A 16421-nucleotide genomic window follows, 5' to 3' on the forward strand; every position below is an offset into this window, starting at 1 on the left:
GATGCTTCTCGTTCTCTCTCTATTGACTTCTTCCTCCACCACTCGTTTTTTATTCATTTTCTTCACTTTATTTATATCTCAGCTTAGTTTTGTTCTAGTTATGATGACATCCGTCACATATTCAGTATGTACATGTGACAGGACAGGACTTTATATAAGATTTTCTTGTTGTCCTGTTCATCGATATCTGTGTTGTATTGTGACATGTTCCAAATAAAATACTGTTTAAACCAAGCAAAGAAAGAAAAAGGAAAGACAGACAGACAGACAGAATAGAAAGTTAGTAACAGTTGAAAGATATTGATATTTAAACTGCTTGTGTTGTGTCGGTTACTTAAAAAAAGTTGTTCGACCAGGAGAATAACGAAGAAACAAAGACATTAAAGACAGACAGAAAAAGCAACCAAAAGACACTGATATTTGAACTGCTTTTATTGTGCTGGTTACTTAATTTACCACGGTGATTGACCAAGAGAATATCGAAGAGACAGAAAGAAAAGACAAAAAGAGCTAGCAACAAAAAGATATTGATATCTTAAACTGCTTGTGATTTGTTAGTTACTTACTTAAACGGTTCGCATGCCAGACCACCGGCTCCCCAAGAAACTGCTGTACGGCGAACTCCAACATGGCAAGCGCTCCCATGGAGGCCAGAAGAAGCGCTTCAAAGACACTCTGAAAGCTTCTCTGAAGGCCTTCAGCATCAGCCACGACACATGGGAGCTGAATGCAATGGACAGACCAAAATGGCGTTCAGCTGTCCACAAAGGCGCCGAATCCTGTGAGGCCAACAGAATCGCTGCAGCAGAGCAACGCAGACAGGCCAGGAAAAGCAGTGCCAGCAAGTCCCCGACAGCCGCCGCCATCCCCTGTCCACACTGTGTCAGAACCTTCCGGGCGCGGATTGGCCTGACCAGTCATCTGCGCACCCACAGAGCCCAACCCACCCACCCCTAGGATGACTAGATGGTCCTCGTCGATCCCGACGGACGAACCACACTTAAACAGGGTGTTCGACAAAGAGAACACCGGAGACGCAGAAAGGAAAGGCCGACACAAACAGCAACTAAAAGATAATGATACTTAAACTTAAATGTTGTTAAATATTGTATAGTTAATATAATATTCTATATCTGTATCCATCTGTAACTGCTTTGTTAAATATTGTATAGTTAATATAATATTCTATATCTGTACCTATCGGTAACTGCTTGCGTTGTGTTGGTTACTTAATTAACCAGGGTGTTCGACCAAGAGAACACCGAAGACTCAGAAAGGAAAGACAGACACAAATAACAAATAAAAGATATTGTTATTTAAACGTAAATACTGTTAAATACTGTTGATAAAGTATTATGTATCGGTATATGTATCTATCTGTAACTGCTTGCGTTGTGTTGGTTACTTAATTAACCTTGGTGTTCGACCAAGAGAATAACGAAGAAACTGAAAGAAAAGACAGAAATGGCAACTAAAAGATACTGATATTTGAACTGCTTGTGTTTGTGTTGGGCTACTCACTTCACCATGGTGTTCGACCAAGAGAGTAACGAAGATACATAAAAGAAAAGACAGAAATAGCAGCTAAAAGATACTGATATTTAAACGGCTTGTGTCGGTTACTCACTTCACCAGGGTGTTCGACCGAGAGAAGAACGCCTCCTTCGAGTTCCTGCTGGTGGCCTCTGACGGAGGGGGTTCCGGGCCGCGGAACTCCACGGCCCGCATCCACATCATTGTGGAACGACGTCAACGACAACTCCCCGGTCTTCAGACAGGTGCCCTACAAGACCTCCGCCTCCCAGACCACAGGGCATGGCCAGACAGTGCTGCAGGTGAGGGTGGTGTTGTTGTTGTTGTTGTGGGGGTGTGGGTGGGTGCGGTTGGGGTCGTGGGGGTGTGGGTGGTTTGTTTGTGATGTGTGTGTGTGTGTGGATGGGTGTGTATGTGTAGTGTCTGTGTGTGTGTGTGTGTGTGTGTGTGTGTGTGTTGATAGGATAGAATAGAACAGAGAAGAATAGATTTTGGCGTCATGAAACCTTAAGGTATGTAAAACACAAAAACATAGGTAATGTATGTGTGGTGTGTGTGTGTGTGTGTGTGTGTGTGTGTGTGTGTGTGTGTGTTTTGTGAAGGTGTGTCTGTGTCAGTGAATGTGAATGTGAATTTGTATTGTAATGCAGCGCAACGCAATGCGACACGACACACAACACCACACTACACACCACACCACACTAAACTACGCACTAAAGTACACAAAACACCACACCACACAACAAACACACAACACAACAAACACAAAACAACACACAAAAACCACCACCGCCACCACACACACCACACGCACACACACACACACAACACAAAACACAACACAACACCCAACAACACAACTCGCACCACACCCCCAACACACCACGCCCAGCACAACCCCCCCCCCGCCCCCCAGTCTCTCATTTCCCACCATCCCTCACCCATAAGTCTATCCATCCATCCATCCCCAGATGATCGCGGACGACCCTGACGCGGGCCCCAACGGCACGGTGCGCTACGAGCTGCTGAACAGCACGGAGAGCTACACGAGGGCCTTCTTCCAGGTGGACCCCGTGACGGGCAGGGTCAGCACGCGCCAGGCCCTGTCCCAGGCCGCCCTGGGGTACCACAGTCTGCTGGTGGTGGCCAGGGACCAGGGCTCTCCTGCTCTCAGCACCACGGGTTAGTGGGTTTATGGGTGGGTGGGTGGGTGGTGGTTAAGGGTGTGTAGTGTATGTGTGTGTGTGTGTTGGGGGGGGAGGGGTGTGTTGATGGGTGTGTGTGTGTGTGTGTGTGTGTGTGTTTGTGTGAGTGTGTGTGTGTGTGTGTGTGTGCTGCCCTCAGCACCAGGGGTCACTGGGTTTATGGGTGGGTGGGTGGTGGGTAAGGGTGTGGTGTGTGTGTGTGTGTGTGTGTGTGTGTGTGTGTGTGTGTGTGTGTGTGTAAGGGGTCGGGGGAGGGAGGGGTGCTGAGGGGTGTGTTGATGGGTGTGTGTGTGTGTGTGTGTGTGTGTGTGTGTGTTCGCCCTTACTGATTCACACTGTGACATTTAAAAGGTCCATTGACAAAGTTGATTTCTTTTCTTTTTTTTTTAATTGCCGCATATGTATCTGTGGTGGATAGGATGTGGGAGGGAGTGTGTGTGTGTGTGTGTCTGTGTGTGTGTCTGTGTGTGTGTGTGTGTGTGTCTGCGTGTGTGCATCGCCTTCTTGGAACTGAAACTGAAACTCATGAAACTCATGTCCACTCACACAGGTGTGGCAGAGATCACGGTAGGGGACAGCGGCAGCGCCCCTCAGCTGACCTTCGACCAGCAAGAGTACGTGAAGGAGATACCCGAGAACTCCCGGGTGGACACCACGGTCACTACTGTGGGCGTGGCCCCTTACAGCGGCAGCGGCGCCGTCACCTACAGCTTCGCCAACGGCAACTTCCACAACACCTTCAAGATCAACTCGCAGACTGGTGCGTGCATTTTTTTTTTGTTTTTTTTTTTTTGTTTGGTTGGTTGTTTGGATTGGTTGGTTTGTCGTCTCTGTTTGTCTCTGCCCACAACACCTTCAAGATCAGCTCGCAGACTGGTGCGTGCATCTTTTTCTTTTCTTTTTTCTTTTTGTTTGGTTGGTTGGTTGGTTGGTTTGTCGTCTCTGTTTGTCTCTGCCCACAACACCTTCAAGATCAACTCGCAGACTGGTGCGTGCATATTTTTGTTTTGTTTTATTTTTTTGTTTTGTTTTTTGTTTGGTTGGTTTGTCGTCTCTGTTTGTCTCTGCGAACCTCTCCTGCCTCAATGTAAACACTGTAAAAAGCATCCCTAACTTTAACAAGAGAGGCAAGGCCTTCAAGACTCACTTGTGATACACTTTAAAAAAAAAAAAATCCAAGCTTTTTATGTATTGAGTATAATTTCAAAATGTAATGTTTGAGATGAGAAAGATCAGTTTAAAGCAAATTAACTCCCCTAGCATTAATTACAGAGTAATTTCCCTTTTTTACTATCTGCACCAAAAACGTTTGCAAAATAAATAAAACTTCCATGCTTAGCAAAAGAAGTTCCTGTTTGAACAAAAAAATGATAATAATGACTGCTCTAGTTGTTGGGTCAGAATATCAGATCAAAGTGCCAAGTTTAGAGAATACAAAAAATATAAATATAACAGTAAATGCAGTTTGCATATAATTAGGCTTCATTCTTTATTTTTTTGTGCCCATCCCAGAGGTGCAATATTGTTTTAAACAAGATGACTGGAAAGAACTGAATTTTTCCTATTTTTATGCCAAATTTGGTGTCAACTGACAAAGTAGTTGCAGAGAAAATGTCAATGTTAAAGTTGACCACGGACACACACACACACACACACACACACACTCAGACAACCGAACACCGGGTTAAAACATAGACTCACTTTGTTTACACAAGTGAGTCAAAAACATATATCGTGCACATTTATTGAAAAATATGTGATTATGTGACACATATCAATTATAAACCAAAAACATGTATAGATTGTCAATATATATACGCCTCTCTCCTCCCCTGTCAGTCTCTCTCTCTATGTCTCTCCACTGTCACTGTCACTATATCTGTCTGTTCAGTCAGCCTCCCCTACCTTCTTTACTCTTCCCCTTGTCCATTCTTCCTTCCGCTCTCCACCACGCCCCTACCCTATTGTCCTCGTTGTTATTCATCTATCGCGATATTGTATTGTACATAAGTTCTATGTTTATGTTTGCTCATGCTTATGTAATTTTGACGTTGGTGTTGTGAATTGACTCTCGCTTTTTTTTTTTTCCTTTTTTTTCTTCTTTTTTCCAATTATTATTTATGCCCAGAGGGCTGGATGTAAACAAGTGCTTGTGCTTACTCCTTTACCCTCGTAAAATAAAATTTCGTTCGTTCGTTCGTTCATTCTGCCCACAACACCTTCAAGATCAGCTCGCAGACTGGTGTGTGCATCTTTTTGTTTGTTTGTTTGTTTGGTTTGGTTTGTCGTCTCTGTTTGTCTCTGTCCACAACACCTTTGAGATCAACTCGCAGACTGATGTGTGCATTATTTATTTATTTATTTATTTATTTTTGGTTTGGTTTGTCCTCTCTATCTGTCTCTTTGTGTTTGTCTCTGCACACAACACTTTCACGTTCAACTCGCAGACTGGCGTGTGCATATGTTATTTATTTATTTATCTATTTATTTATTTTTGGTTTGGTTTGTCCTCTCTGTCTGTCTCTTTGTGTTTGTCTCTGCACACAGCACCTTCAACATCAACTACCAGACTGGTGTGTGCATTATTTATTTATTTATTTATTTTTGGTTTGGTTTGTCCTATCTGTCTCTTTGTGTTTATCTCTGCACCTTCAAGATTACCAGACTGGTGTGTGCATTATTTATGTATTTATTTATTTTTGGTTTGGTTTGTCCTATCTGTCTCTTTGTGTTTATCTCTGTCCACAACACCTTCAAGATCAGCTACCAGACTGGAGTGTACATTTATTTATTTATTTAGTTTTGGTTTGGTTTGTCCTCTCTATCTGTCTCTTTGTGTTTATCTCTGCACACAGCACCTTCAAGATCATCTACCAGACTGGTGTGTGCATTTGCTATTTATGTATTTATTTATTTTTGGTTTGGTTTGTCCTATCTGTCTCTTTGTGTTTATCTCTGTCCACAACACCTTCAAGATCAACACACAGACTGGTGCGTGTAGGTGTGCTTTTTGTTTGGTTTTGGTTTTTGTTTCTTGTTGTTGTTGTTTTTTTCCGACTGGTTGGTTTATCCTCTGTGTGTGCCTGTCTGTGTGTCTGTGTCTGCCCACAACGAACTCCAAGATCGCTTCTGTGCGCATGATTCCATCGAGTAATTGTGAAAAACAAAAGGAGACTGACAGGTCCTACGACAACTGCCTTCAGTTTGAGTTTCATTTAGAACAGTTCTTTTTTTTTATTTCCGCATTTCAGTCACGATTGTTTCAACTTTGAAAAGTTCACATTGTTTTCGACCAATCAAATGTTTCAACCAATCAAAAGCTGACTTTTTTTTTTTAAGTGCCCCAAGGGCCTGCACTCCAGTGCCTTAGGTTTATGCGTTTGCCAGGCATCTTTCTCCTTCCCCCCCCCCCCCCACCCGCCCTTTCGTTTCATAGTGGATGAGATGAAGTGTACACGGATCCTTCTGCCAGCTTCGACACATCCATTAAACTGAAACCTTTTTTAAATTTTTTTTTTAATTTTTTTATTTTTTTTACGTATTTATCTATTATTTATTCACCTTTTTTATATTTATTTATTTATTATTTTTTTATGTATTTATCTATTATTTATTCACCCTTTTTTTTTTGTCAAGGCCTGACTGAGCGCGTTGGGTTACGCTGCTGGTCAGGCATCTGCTTGGCAGATGTGGTGTAGCGCATATGGATTTGTCCGAACGCAGTGACGCCTCCTTGAGTTACTGAAAATTGAAAAAAACAACAACAAAAAAACAAAAAAAAAACCCTGTTAGAACAACACAAGCATCCATCCAGCTTTGGTCATTTCCAGGTCTTGTCCAAGTGGCCGACCCAACCCTCCTGGACTACGAGAGCACGCCTCAGTTGGACCTGATCGTGGCTGCTGTGGCCGGAGGTCACCATGCATATGCAAAACTGCAGGTCAACTTGCAGGACGAGAACGACAACGCTCCAAAGTTCGCCCAGACCAAGTATGTCTCTGCCATCTGGGAGAACAACAAGCCGCAGACTTTCGTGACCCAGGTAAGTGTGTGTGTGTGTGTGTGTGTGTGTGTGTGTGTGTGTGTGGAGTGGGTGGAGTGTGTATGTGGATGTAGGCGTGTAGGTGGGGGTGGAGTTGTAAGTGCGTGTGTGCGGGCAGGTGTGTGTGTGTGTCTGTGTCTGTGTCTGTGTCTGTGTCTGTGTGTAGGCGTGTAGGTGGGGGTGGAGTTAAGTGCGTGTGTGCGGGCAGGTGTGTGTGTGTGTGTGTGTGTGTGTGTGTGTGTGGAGTGGGTGGAGTGTGTATGTGGATGTAGGCGTGTAGGTGGGGGTGGAGTTGTAAGTGCGTGTGTGCGGGCAGGTGTGTGTGTGTGTGTGTGTGTGTGTGTTTGTGCGTGTGTGTGTTTGTGCGTGTGTGTGGGTGTGGGTGTGAAGGATTTCATGACATTCGGACTTCCCCATCAGATTGTAGCAAACCTACATGCATGTATTTTATATGGTTAGTCTGACACGGCCTGAGCAGCATAAGCCGGACATTGTCTCCACTCCCCCCTTCATCTCGCACTTTTTGATGATAATCATCATTTTGATAGAAATAATAATTATAACAAAAATTTAAAAAAACAACAACAAAAAACAACAATAATAATAATGATAATCATAATGATGGTGATGATGGTGATGATGATGATGATTATGATTATTATAATAACAAAAATGAAAAAAAAACCCAAAAAACAATAACAATAATAATAATAATAATGACAATTATCATTGTTGTTGTTGTTATTATTATTATTATTATTATTATTATTATTATTATTATTTTCAGTTTAATATCATTATATTAGATGAACAGACTATAAATGAATAAACGACGACGTCGCCCTTTTTTTCTCGTGTTTTTTTTTTTTTTTTTTTTTTTTTTTTTTTAGCAGATATGTAGCGTGATAAGGGATATGATTCAGTCCGCACGTATTGACGGCTCATTGAAGAATATGAAACTCTAGGAAGGAAACTGGAAGGAAGGTGGCAAAGTGGTACAGTGTGTGAGTTCGAATCCATTTATGTTTCTATCTCCCGTGTTTGACTGGGGAAAAAAAAAATCAAATCAAACTGAGCGCCTAATCATTCGGTTGAGACGATAAACCGAGGTCTCGTAGTATTATGCAGCACGCACTTTTTGCGCACTGAAAAAGAAACCATGGCAACAAAAGTGTTGTCGTCCTATGGCCAAACTCTGTGGAGGAAATCACACTCTGATAGTTTTTCACACATGATGAATGCATTCACTCAAAGACTGTACTAAACGCATTGGGTTTCGCTGCTGCTGTCAGTGATCTTGCCTCAAAGATGTAATAAAAAAAAACAAAAAAAACAAAAAAACAAAACAAAAAACAAAAAATTTCTATGTTTGAAATTCGGGCTGCTCTCCCCAGGGAGAGCGCGTCGCTACACATCAGCGCCACCCATTTTTTTTTTTTCCCCTGCGTGCAGCTTTATTTGTTTTTCCTATCGAAGTGGATTTTTTTTTTTTTTAACAGAATTTTGCCAGGAACAACCCTTTTGTTGCCGTGGGTTCTTTTACGTGTACTAAGTGCATGCTGCATACAGGACCTCGGTTTATCGTCTCATCCGAATGACTAGCGTCCAGACCACCACTCAAAGTCTAGTTGAGGGGGGGGGGGGAGGAATATCGGTGGCTGAGCCGTGATTCGAACCAGCGCGCTCAGATTCGAATTCTCGCTACACGTTACCTCTAGGCCATCACTCCACTTGGAGAGTACAAGGGATTCTGTCCGACGCTGAGACATGAATGTGAAACTGGGTGACTAAACTAGCCATTCTCCTGCCCCCCCCCCCTCCCTCCCTCCTCCAGGTGTGGGCCAAGGACGCGGACAGCGGGCCCAACGGCATGATCGACTACTCCATCATCAAGGGCAACACGGACAACGTCTTCGAGATCGTGCCGTCCCACACGGGCATCATCCGCACCAATATCGACGTGCCGCGCCTGGACCGCGAGATCAAGTCGTCCTACACGCTGGTGATCGAGGCCCAGGACTACGGGTTCCCCTTCCGGAAGTCCACCTGCGTGCTGCACATCACCATCGTCGACGAGAACGACAACCCGCCCAAGTTCCCTACGCCCGGGCCTGGCCCCGTGCGCGTGCCTGAGAGTGAGTGGGGTTTTTTTTTTGTGTGTGTGTGTGTGTGTGTGTGTGTGTGTGTTTTCGGGGGAGGTGGGAGGGAGGGATGGTGTTTTGGTGTTGAGTTGTTTTTTTTTTTTGGTTAGTTTTTTTTTTTCATTTGTGTGTTTTGCTATGTTATGCTATGCTATGCTATGATAATGGTAATGATGATAACGATAATAATGGTAATAATGACGATAATAATAATAATACTAATAATAGTAGTGATTGATAATGATGATAACATTGATGTAAGACATAAGAATGATGATAATCGATTATGATTATAGACAAATTAACAGTTCCATTCCCCACTATATGACCCACAACAAGAAAAAGTACAAGAACAGTACCACCACTACTACTACTACTACTACTTATTATTATTATTATTGTTGTTGTTCTTGTTGTTGTTATCATTATCATTACAATGATGGTGATAATGATATCAGTAATGCGCGTTTGTTTTTAAAACATATTAAAAGAATAAGCAAGTGAATGTGATTGCTGACCATATTGTATATTGGAATGGAATAAAACAAGTTAAAAAAAATTGCAAATAAAGACAAAGAAATACTACTTCTACTACCACCACCAACTCCTACTACTACTAGTAATAGTGTGCATTTGTATACAGCATACCTTGTGGCTCAAAGCGTCTTTAATATTACATTAATGGTGGATGTACTGTGTTTTGCTGTGAAGGCTGTGCTGTATCATTTATTTTATTTTATTTATTTATTTTATTTGGGGGAAGGAGAAGTGGGATTTTTTAATTTTGGGGGTGTTGACTGTGTTTGGCTGGTTTCAGGAGGGTGTGTGTGTGTGTGGGGGGGGGGGGGGGGGAGGGGTCTGGTGTCTTTGAGTGGTTTGGAATATTGGGTTTTTATATGGTGTGAAGAAATGTGAAGTGTTATTTGATATTCATTTCTTTTGTAATTTTTTTTTTTCCGGACTGTGGGGGTGTTAGAGAAGGAGAGAGAGTCTGTGCTCTTTTAGTGGTTCTGGCTTTCGGCTTAACATAGAATATGTAGACTCTTACACAGATAATTATGAGAGGTGTTCGTGTTCTGAGGAGATTTGGAAGTGCTTGAATGGTTCTAAAAAAAAAACAAAAACTTCCAGCTAGCTTTTAACCTACAGTATGCAGATTCTCAAACGTATGCGCATTAGCACACGTGTGCTGCACAACATTTGCTTTTAACCCTTTCACTGCCAAACACGCATTTATGCAGCAGCTAGGTAGAGGAACCATGTCACTGAAGGGTGACCAGACCTATGAACCTACTGCTCTTTGTGTTCGGTGGTAGCATAGACCATATTGTCCACACATCTCGGGGGGGGGGGGGGGGGGGGGGGGGGGGGGGATCCCCAGCTATTCTTAGACACCATATTTTCTGTGTTTATAGCACAAGGGAATTTTGCACTCTAAACTGACTGGCCACTAGTGAAAGAGTTAAATATTTTGATTCAAGAAGCAAGATGAAATACAGCGTTCGATTTTCATTGTCTTTCAAAGAAAAACATAACTTTCAGTGACGTCAAACCTGAGCTTACATTGTACTGACATTTCTGTTTTTGTAATATATATATATATATATATATATATATATATATATATATATAACAAAGTTGAAAACCAACACCTATTTTGTTAAACAAAAAATTTAAAAATCTGAATTTTCGCTGCCACCAGGCAGCTTGGTCACAGACTATACTAGTAACAGGTGACGTGATGCTATTTTTTACGTCATCTGTCTGACCTTACATGACGTCTTCTACTACGTAAAGTTATCATGTTCTAAATATTTCTTCAATTGTCTACGCACACGTCACTCCTTCTCACTCTCTCTCTCTCTCTCTCTCTCTCTCTGTATCCCAGTGATTTTGTGTAACCACCACCACGACAAACCAGACTGGTAACTCCTCCACGAACTAGAGTTCACAATGAAAACCCACGGATGTCTGTCGCTTCTCAAGTTCAGTCCAACAAAAACTGCCCCAAGGTTTACATATCCAGAACAGTTCTCTTCTTTTCAGCTCCTCCACTTTTGTTGACCTGCTCCAACGCGGTCACCTGTAAAAAGCTGAGGTTGTCGTCAGAAGGGTGAGGGGTGGAAGAAACATGGGCAGCGACCGAACACTTGGTGCCTTTCCTCAGTTTTTTAACCCTTGTTCTGTGTCCTTCCGCCTACCAGACAAACAAGCGGGCTACGTGGTTGCCGTGGTGACGGCGACGGACGTGGATTTGAACCCGGTGCTGGTGTACGACTTCACGTCGCAGGGCAACCCAGACGGGGCCTTCAGCATCGACCGCTCCAGTGGCACCGTGCTCCTGGCCACCAGTCTGGACCACGAGGCCCGGGCGCACTACACTCTGGGGCTGGAGGTTCGATTCCTGTTGTTGTGTTTTGTGGTGGTGTGTTGTTTTGTGTGGTGTTACTGGTGATGGGGTTGAGTGGTGGGTTGGTTGTGGTTGTGGTGGGTTGTGTTGTGTTTTGTTTGATGGTTGATGGGGTTGAGTGGTGGGTTGGTTGTGGTTGTGGTGGGTTGTGTTGTGTTACTGTTTGATGGTGGTTGATGGGGTTGAGTGGTGGGTTGGTTGTGGTTGTGGTGGGTTGTGTTGTGTTACTGTTTGATGGTTGATGGGGTTGAGTGGTGGGTTGGTTGTGGTTGTGGTGTGTTGTTTTGTGTTGTGTTACTGTTTGATGGTGGTTGATGGGGTTGAGTGGTGGGTTGGTTGTGGTTGTGGTGGGTTGTGTTGTGTTACTGTTTGATGGTGGTTGATGGGCTTGAGTGGTGGGTTGGTTGTGGTTGTGGTGGGTTGTGTTGTGTTGTGTTACTGTTTGATGGTGGTTGATGGGGTTGAGTGGTGGGTTGGTTGTGGTTGTGGTGTGTTGTTTTGTGTTGTGTTACTGTTTGATGGTGGTTGATGGGGGTTGAGTGGTGGGTTGGTTGTGGTTGTGGTTGCGGTGGGCTGTGTTGCGTTGTGCCGCGCCTGCCTGTCTCTGTTTTCTGTGCGTCTGTCTGTGTGTGTGTGTGTGTGTGTGTGTCTCTCTCTCTCTCTCTCTCTCTCTCCCTCCATCCCTCTCTCTCTCTTTCTCTCTCTTTCTCTCTCCTTCCTCTCTCTCTTTCTTTCTCTCTTTCTCTCTCTGTCTCTCTCTCCCTCCCTCCATCCATCTATCCCTCTCTCTCACTTTCTCTTTCTCTCTCCTCATTCCCTCCCTCCTTCTCTCCGTCTGTCTGTCTGTCTGTCTGTCTGTCTGTCTGTCTGTCTCTCTCTCTCTCTCTCTCTCTCTCTCTCTCTCTCTCTTTCCCCCTCCCTCCCTCCTTCTCTCTCTGTCTCTGTCTCTGTTACATGTATGTGTGTGCCTCGTGCCTTATAAACCACGAGGTTTCAAGACAAATAGAATCTATTCCATTGGTTTCTATACCATGTTATTGTTCTCTGTTCTGTTATGTACAATTGTTCAGTTTATTCTGTTCCATTCCAGTCCGTTATATACCATTGCTCTATTCTATTCTGTATCATTGTTCTATTCTATCCCATTCTATTCTGTTCCATGCCATTGTTCTATTTCATTCTGTTCTGTTCCATTCCATTCTGTTCTACCTCATTATCCTATTCTATTCCATACCGTTGTTCAATTTTATTCTGCCCTATTCCATTCGATCCTGTTCTACACCATTATCCGGTTCTATTCCATTCCATTGTTCTATTCCATTCTATTCTATTCCATACTATTCTATATACCATGGTTCTGCTCTGTACTATTCTATTCCATTCCATTTTATTTTATATCGTTGTTATATTCTGTTCTACACCCTTGCTATATCCTATCCTATTCTATTCCACTCTTATATTATTCTATTCCTTTCCATTTTGTTCTATTCCGTTCTATTCTCTCCACCCACCACCCCCCCCCCCACCCCCACCCGACCCCCACAGGTGACGGACGGACAGCACACGGTCAGCACCACCCTAGTGGTGGAGGTGGAGGACGTCAACGACAACGCCCCCATCTTCAGCCAACAGAGCTACCAGGCCGCCGTGCCCGAGAACACCCCGCCGGGGAAGTCCCTGCTCACCGTACAGGCCACGGACGCGGACGACGGCGTCAACGCCCATGTGACCTATAGCCTGGATGTCGGCGGTGGTGGTGGTGGAAGCGGTAGTGTTGGCGGTATGTCGTCGTCGTCGTCGTCGTCATCGTGGCCGAGTTTCTCTATCGACCCTCGCAATGGTGAGTTTTTTTGTGGTTTTTTTTTTGTTTGTTTGTTGTTGTTGTGTTGTTGTTGTTTTTTTTTGGGGGGGGCGCATTTTTTTTTGGGGGGGGGAAGAAAAGTTGGTTCGTTTGGTTGGTTGTATTTGTTTGGTTGGTTGTCTGTTTATTTATTTGTTTGTTTGTATGTTTGTTTATTCATTTATTTGTTTGCTTGTTTATATGTTTTCTATTCATGTATGTAGTATGTCTGTACAGACGTATGTATGTATCTGTTTGTTTATTTGTCTGTTTGTTTATCTATTTTTAATTAATTGACTAATTGATTAATTAATTAATTTATTTATCTATATCAGTACCCTCTGCCCTTTGTGTGTGTGTGTGTGTGTGTGTGTGTGCGTGCGTGTTACTGATCTTTTAAAAAGAATTCCATCTGCCGTTGTGTGTGTGTGTGTGTGTGTGTGTGTGAGAGAGAGAGAGAGAGAGAGAGAGAGAGAGAGAGAGAGTGTGTGTGTGTGTGTGTGTGAGAGAGAGAGAGAGAGAGAGAGAGAGAGAGAGAGAGAGAGCGTTCTTCCTGTTCCGAACCCTGGACACAGGGGATGTGAAGTCACTGCCGCGATGGCCGTGAAAGGCTGCGCATGGGACCTTTAGATTTAGAAACCTTTTTTTACCTTTAACTCACTCAGTACGGCCAGTCCTCTCTTCTCCTCTACACAGACCCTTCGGATGTCCAGTGGGTGTCTGAATGACCCAACCTTTAGCTTCCGTCGTCAGAACTGTGGTATTCTTTGTCAATATTCACCTCTTCAGTATAAGAGCGTTCCGCTTGCAATATTTTGATGATGGTACTTGGGATGAAACGCTGTTAACGTCGTCTCTTTCGCCGTTCGTATGGAGAGAGTTAACTTCTTACCATTAGCAGCATGGTCCATGTTTGTCTCCAGAATCGATGAATTAATTAATGTCCGACCAGGCGGGTTGGTCAGTGGAAATGTCTGTACTCTGCCTCTCTTTGTCTCTGTCTGTCTCTCTGTCTGTCTGTCTCTGTCTCTGTCTGTCTGTCTCTGTCTCTGTCTGTCTCTCTTGTCTCTGTCTGTCTGTCTGTCTGTCTGTCTCTCTCTCTCTGTCTCCCCCAATCTCTCTCTGTCTCTCTCTCTCTCTTCCCACAACACAACTATCTTCCAAGCTGCTAAGTTTTAGCTCCTCTCTGTGTCCATAACTATCTCATTGACTCTCTCACTCTCTCTCCCTCTCTCTCTCTCTCTCTGTCTGTTCCCCGTTCCCCCCCCCCCCTCTCTCTCTCTCTTCCCACAACACATTTTCCAAGCTGCTAAGTTTTAGCTCCTCTCTATGTCCATGACTGTTAGTCCATCCTCTCACTCTCTCACTCTCTCTCTCTTTCTTTCTCTCTCTCCCTCCCTCTCTCCCTCTCTCCCGTTCCCCTGCTCTCTCTCTCTTTCTTCCCACAACACACTTCTTCCAAGCTGCTAAGTTTTACCTCCTCTCTGTGTCCATGACTATTGGTCCATCCTTTCACTCACACTCTCTCTCTCTCTGTCTGTGTACCCCTCCCTCCCACGATCGACCAGGCACCATCTTCACCAACCATAGTGAAGAATTATCTCTTGTTTAATATGGATAGACATCTCAGATTCATTTTGGCAAGATTTAGACTTGGTATATCGGAAATAAACACCCACAGGTACCGATATAAAAATGTACACAATTCTGATCTCTTTTGTCCATTGTGTAAAGAGTCGATAGAAGATGAAGTACACTTTGTTTTGAAATGCCCCGTTTTGTGTGTTCTTCGTGAAAAATTTATCCCAAAGAAATATTATATATATATATATATATATATCCATGTTCATTTCGATTTAATCTGCTGATGGTATCTACAGATGAGGGACTTATACGTAATTTGGCTCTATATTTATATAAAACTTTTCACTTAAGAGATATAATTATGTCATGATTAATTGCTATAGTTCTGGTGACATACACAAATGTTGTTATCGCCCCTCTTTCATATGGGGCTTTGGCCTTAATGAATAAACCATCTGAATCTGAAACTGAACCTGAATCTCTCTCTGTACCCCTCCCACGATCGACCAGGCACCATCTTCACCAACCATAGCCTACGGGCCTCGTCGTCGGCGGAGTCTGTGGTGCAGCTGGTGGTGGTGGCGCGTGACGGCGGCTCCCCGACCCTGTCCACCATGGTGCCCGTGCAGATCTACATCACCGACATCAACAACCACAGCCCGCAGTTCCTGCGCAGCAACTACACGTGAGGGAGGGAGAGATCTCCGTCTGACGGTTTTTTTTTTTTTTTTTTTTTTTTTTTTTTTAATAAATAAATAATTCTGTTTCTATTTCATTTTATTTTGTTTCATTTATTTTGTTTGTTTGTTTGTTTGTTTTAAGATATTTTATTTCTATTTTATTTTATTGAATTTTGTTTTATTTTATTTTGTCTTATATTGTTTTATATTATTTCATTTTATTCTATTTTATTTTATTTTATGTTGTTGTTGTTGTTGTTGTTGTTGTTGTTGCTTTTTAAGAGTGTAGTCTTTCGTCATCTTGCTTGGTTAAAACTGGGTCGAGTTGGTGTTGGTTTGCAAATATCTGTGTGTGTGTGTGTGTGTGTGTGTTTTGGAGAGGAGATGGGGGATGTATTTGGGGGAAGGGATGCTAAAGGGGGGGGGGGTGAGAGAGAGAGTGTGTGTATGTGAGGGGGATGTTAGAGAGAGAGAGTGTGTGTGTATATATATATATATATATATATATATATATATATATATATACATATATATATGTGTGTGTGTGTATGTTTCATTCGGGTTCTCTTACCTTGAGCATTTCTTTCTTTCTTTGTTTATATGTATGTTTTTTATTTGTGGATGCTGTGGGGGTTTTTTTTGTTTTGTTTTTTATGTTGAGAGTTTTGATTCAATAATGAAACACCCCGCTACCCCCCCCTCCCCCCTCCCCCCCCCAAAAAAAAAAAAAATCTAACCATCAAAAGAACTGTTCATTTATAGCTAGCCGCTACCCCGAATCGCCCCCCCCCCCCCCCCCAAAAGCTTGTTTTTAAAATCTTATTTCCTTTTACCATTATTCTTTTAAATCTTATTTCGTTTAGTTGTATAACCTCATGTTCCTTTCCTTCCCCCCCCCCTCCCCTCGTCCAGCGCCACGGTGAAGGAGTCCCTGCAGAAGGGGGCTGAGGTGCTGCGGGTGAGCGCCGTGGACCGGGACTACAGCC

General features: G+C 43.3%; 1 protein-coding gene across 1 annotated transcript in view; it reads left to right on the plus strand.

Moving 5' to 3' along the window:
- Positions 1 to 16421, plus strand: part of LOC143298632 (protein dachsous-like) — a 178766-nt gene that overhangs the window by 155912 nt on the left and 6433 nt on the right. The window contains exons 16-24 of the mRNA XM_076611511.1: positions 1636 to 1835; positions 2482 to 2715; positions 3289 to 3498; positions 6569 to 6780; positions 8615 to 8915; positions 11126 to 11316; positions 12877 to 13171; positions 15266 to 15440; positions 16348 to 16421. The exon at positions 16348 to 16421 is cut by the window's right edge and continues 614 nt beyond it. Coding sequence (XP_076467626.1) covers positions 1636 to 1835; positions 2482 to 2715; positions 3289 to 3498; positions 6569 to 6780; positions 8615 to 8915; positions 11126 to 11316; positions 12877 to 13171; positions 15266 to 15440; positions 16348 to 16421 — 1892 coding nt within the window. The remainder of the gene's footprint in view (positions 1 to 1635; positions 1836 to 2481; positions 2716 to 3288; positions 3499 to 6568; positions 6781 to 8614; positions 8916 to 11125; positions 11317 to 12876; positions 13172 to 15265; positions 15441 to 16347) is intronic.

This window comes from Babylonia areolata, chromosome 24 (genome assembly GCF_041734735.1).
Source record: "Babylonia areolata isolate BAREFJ2019XMU chromosome 24, ASM4173473v1, whole genome shotgun sequence".
Taxonomy (NCBI): Eukaryota; Metazoa; Mollusca; class Gastropoda; order Neogastropoda; family Buccinidae; genus Babylonia; species Babylonia areolata.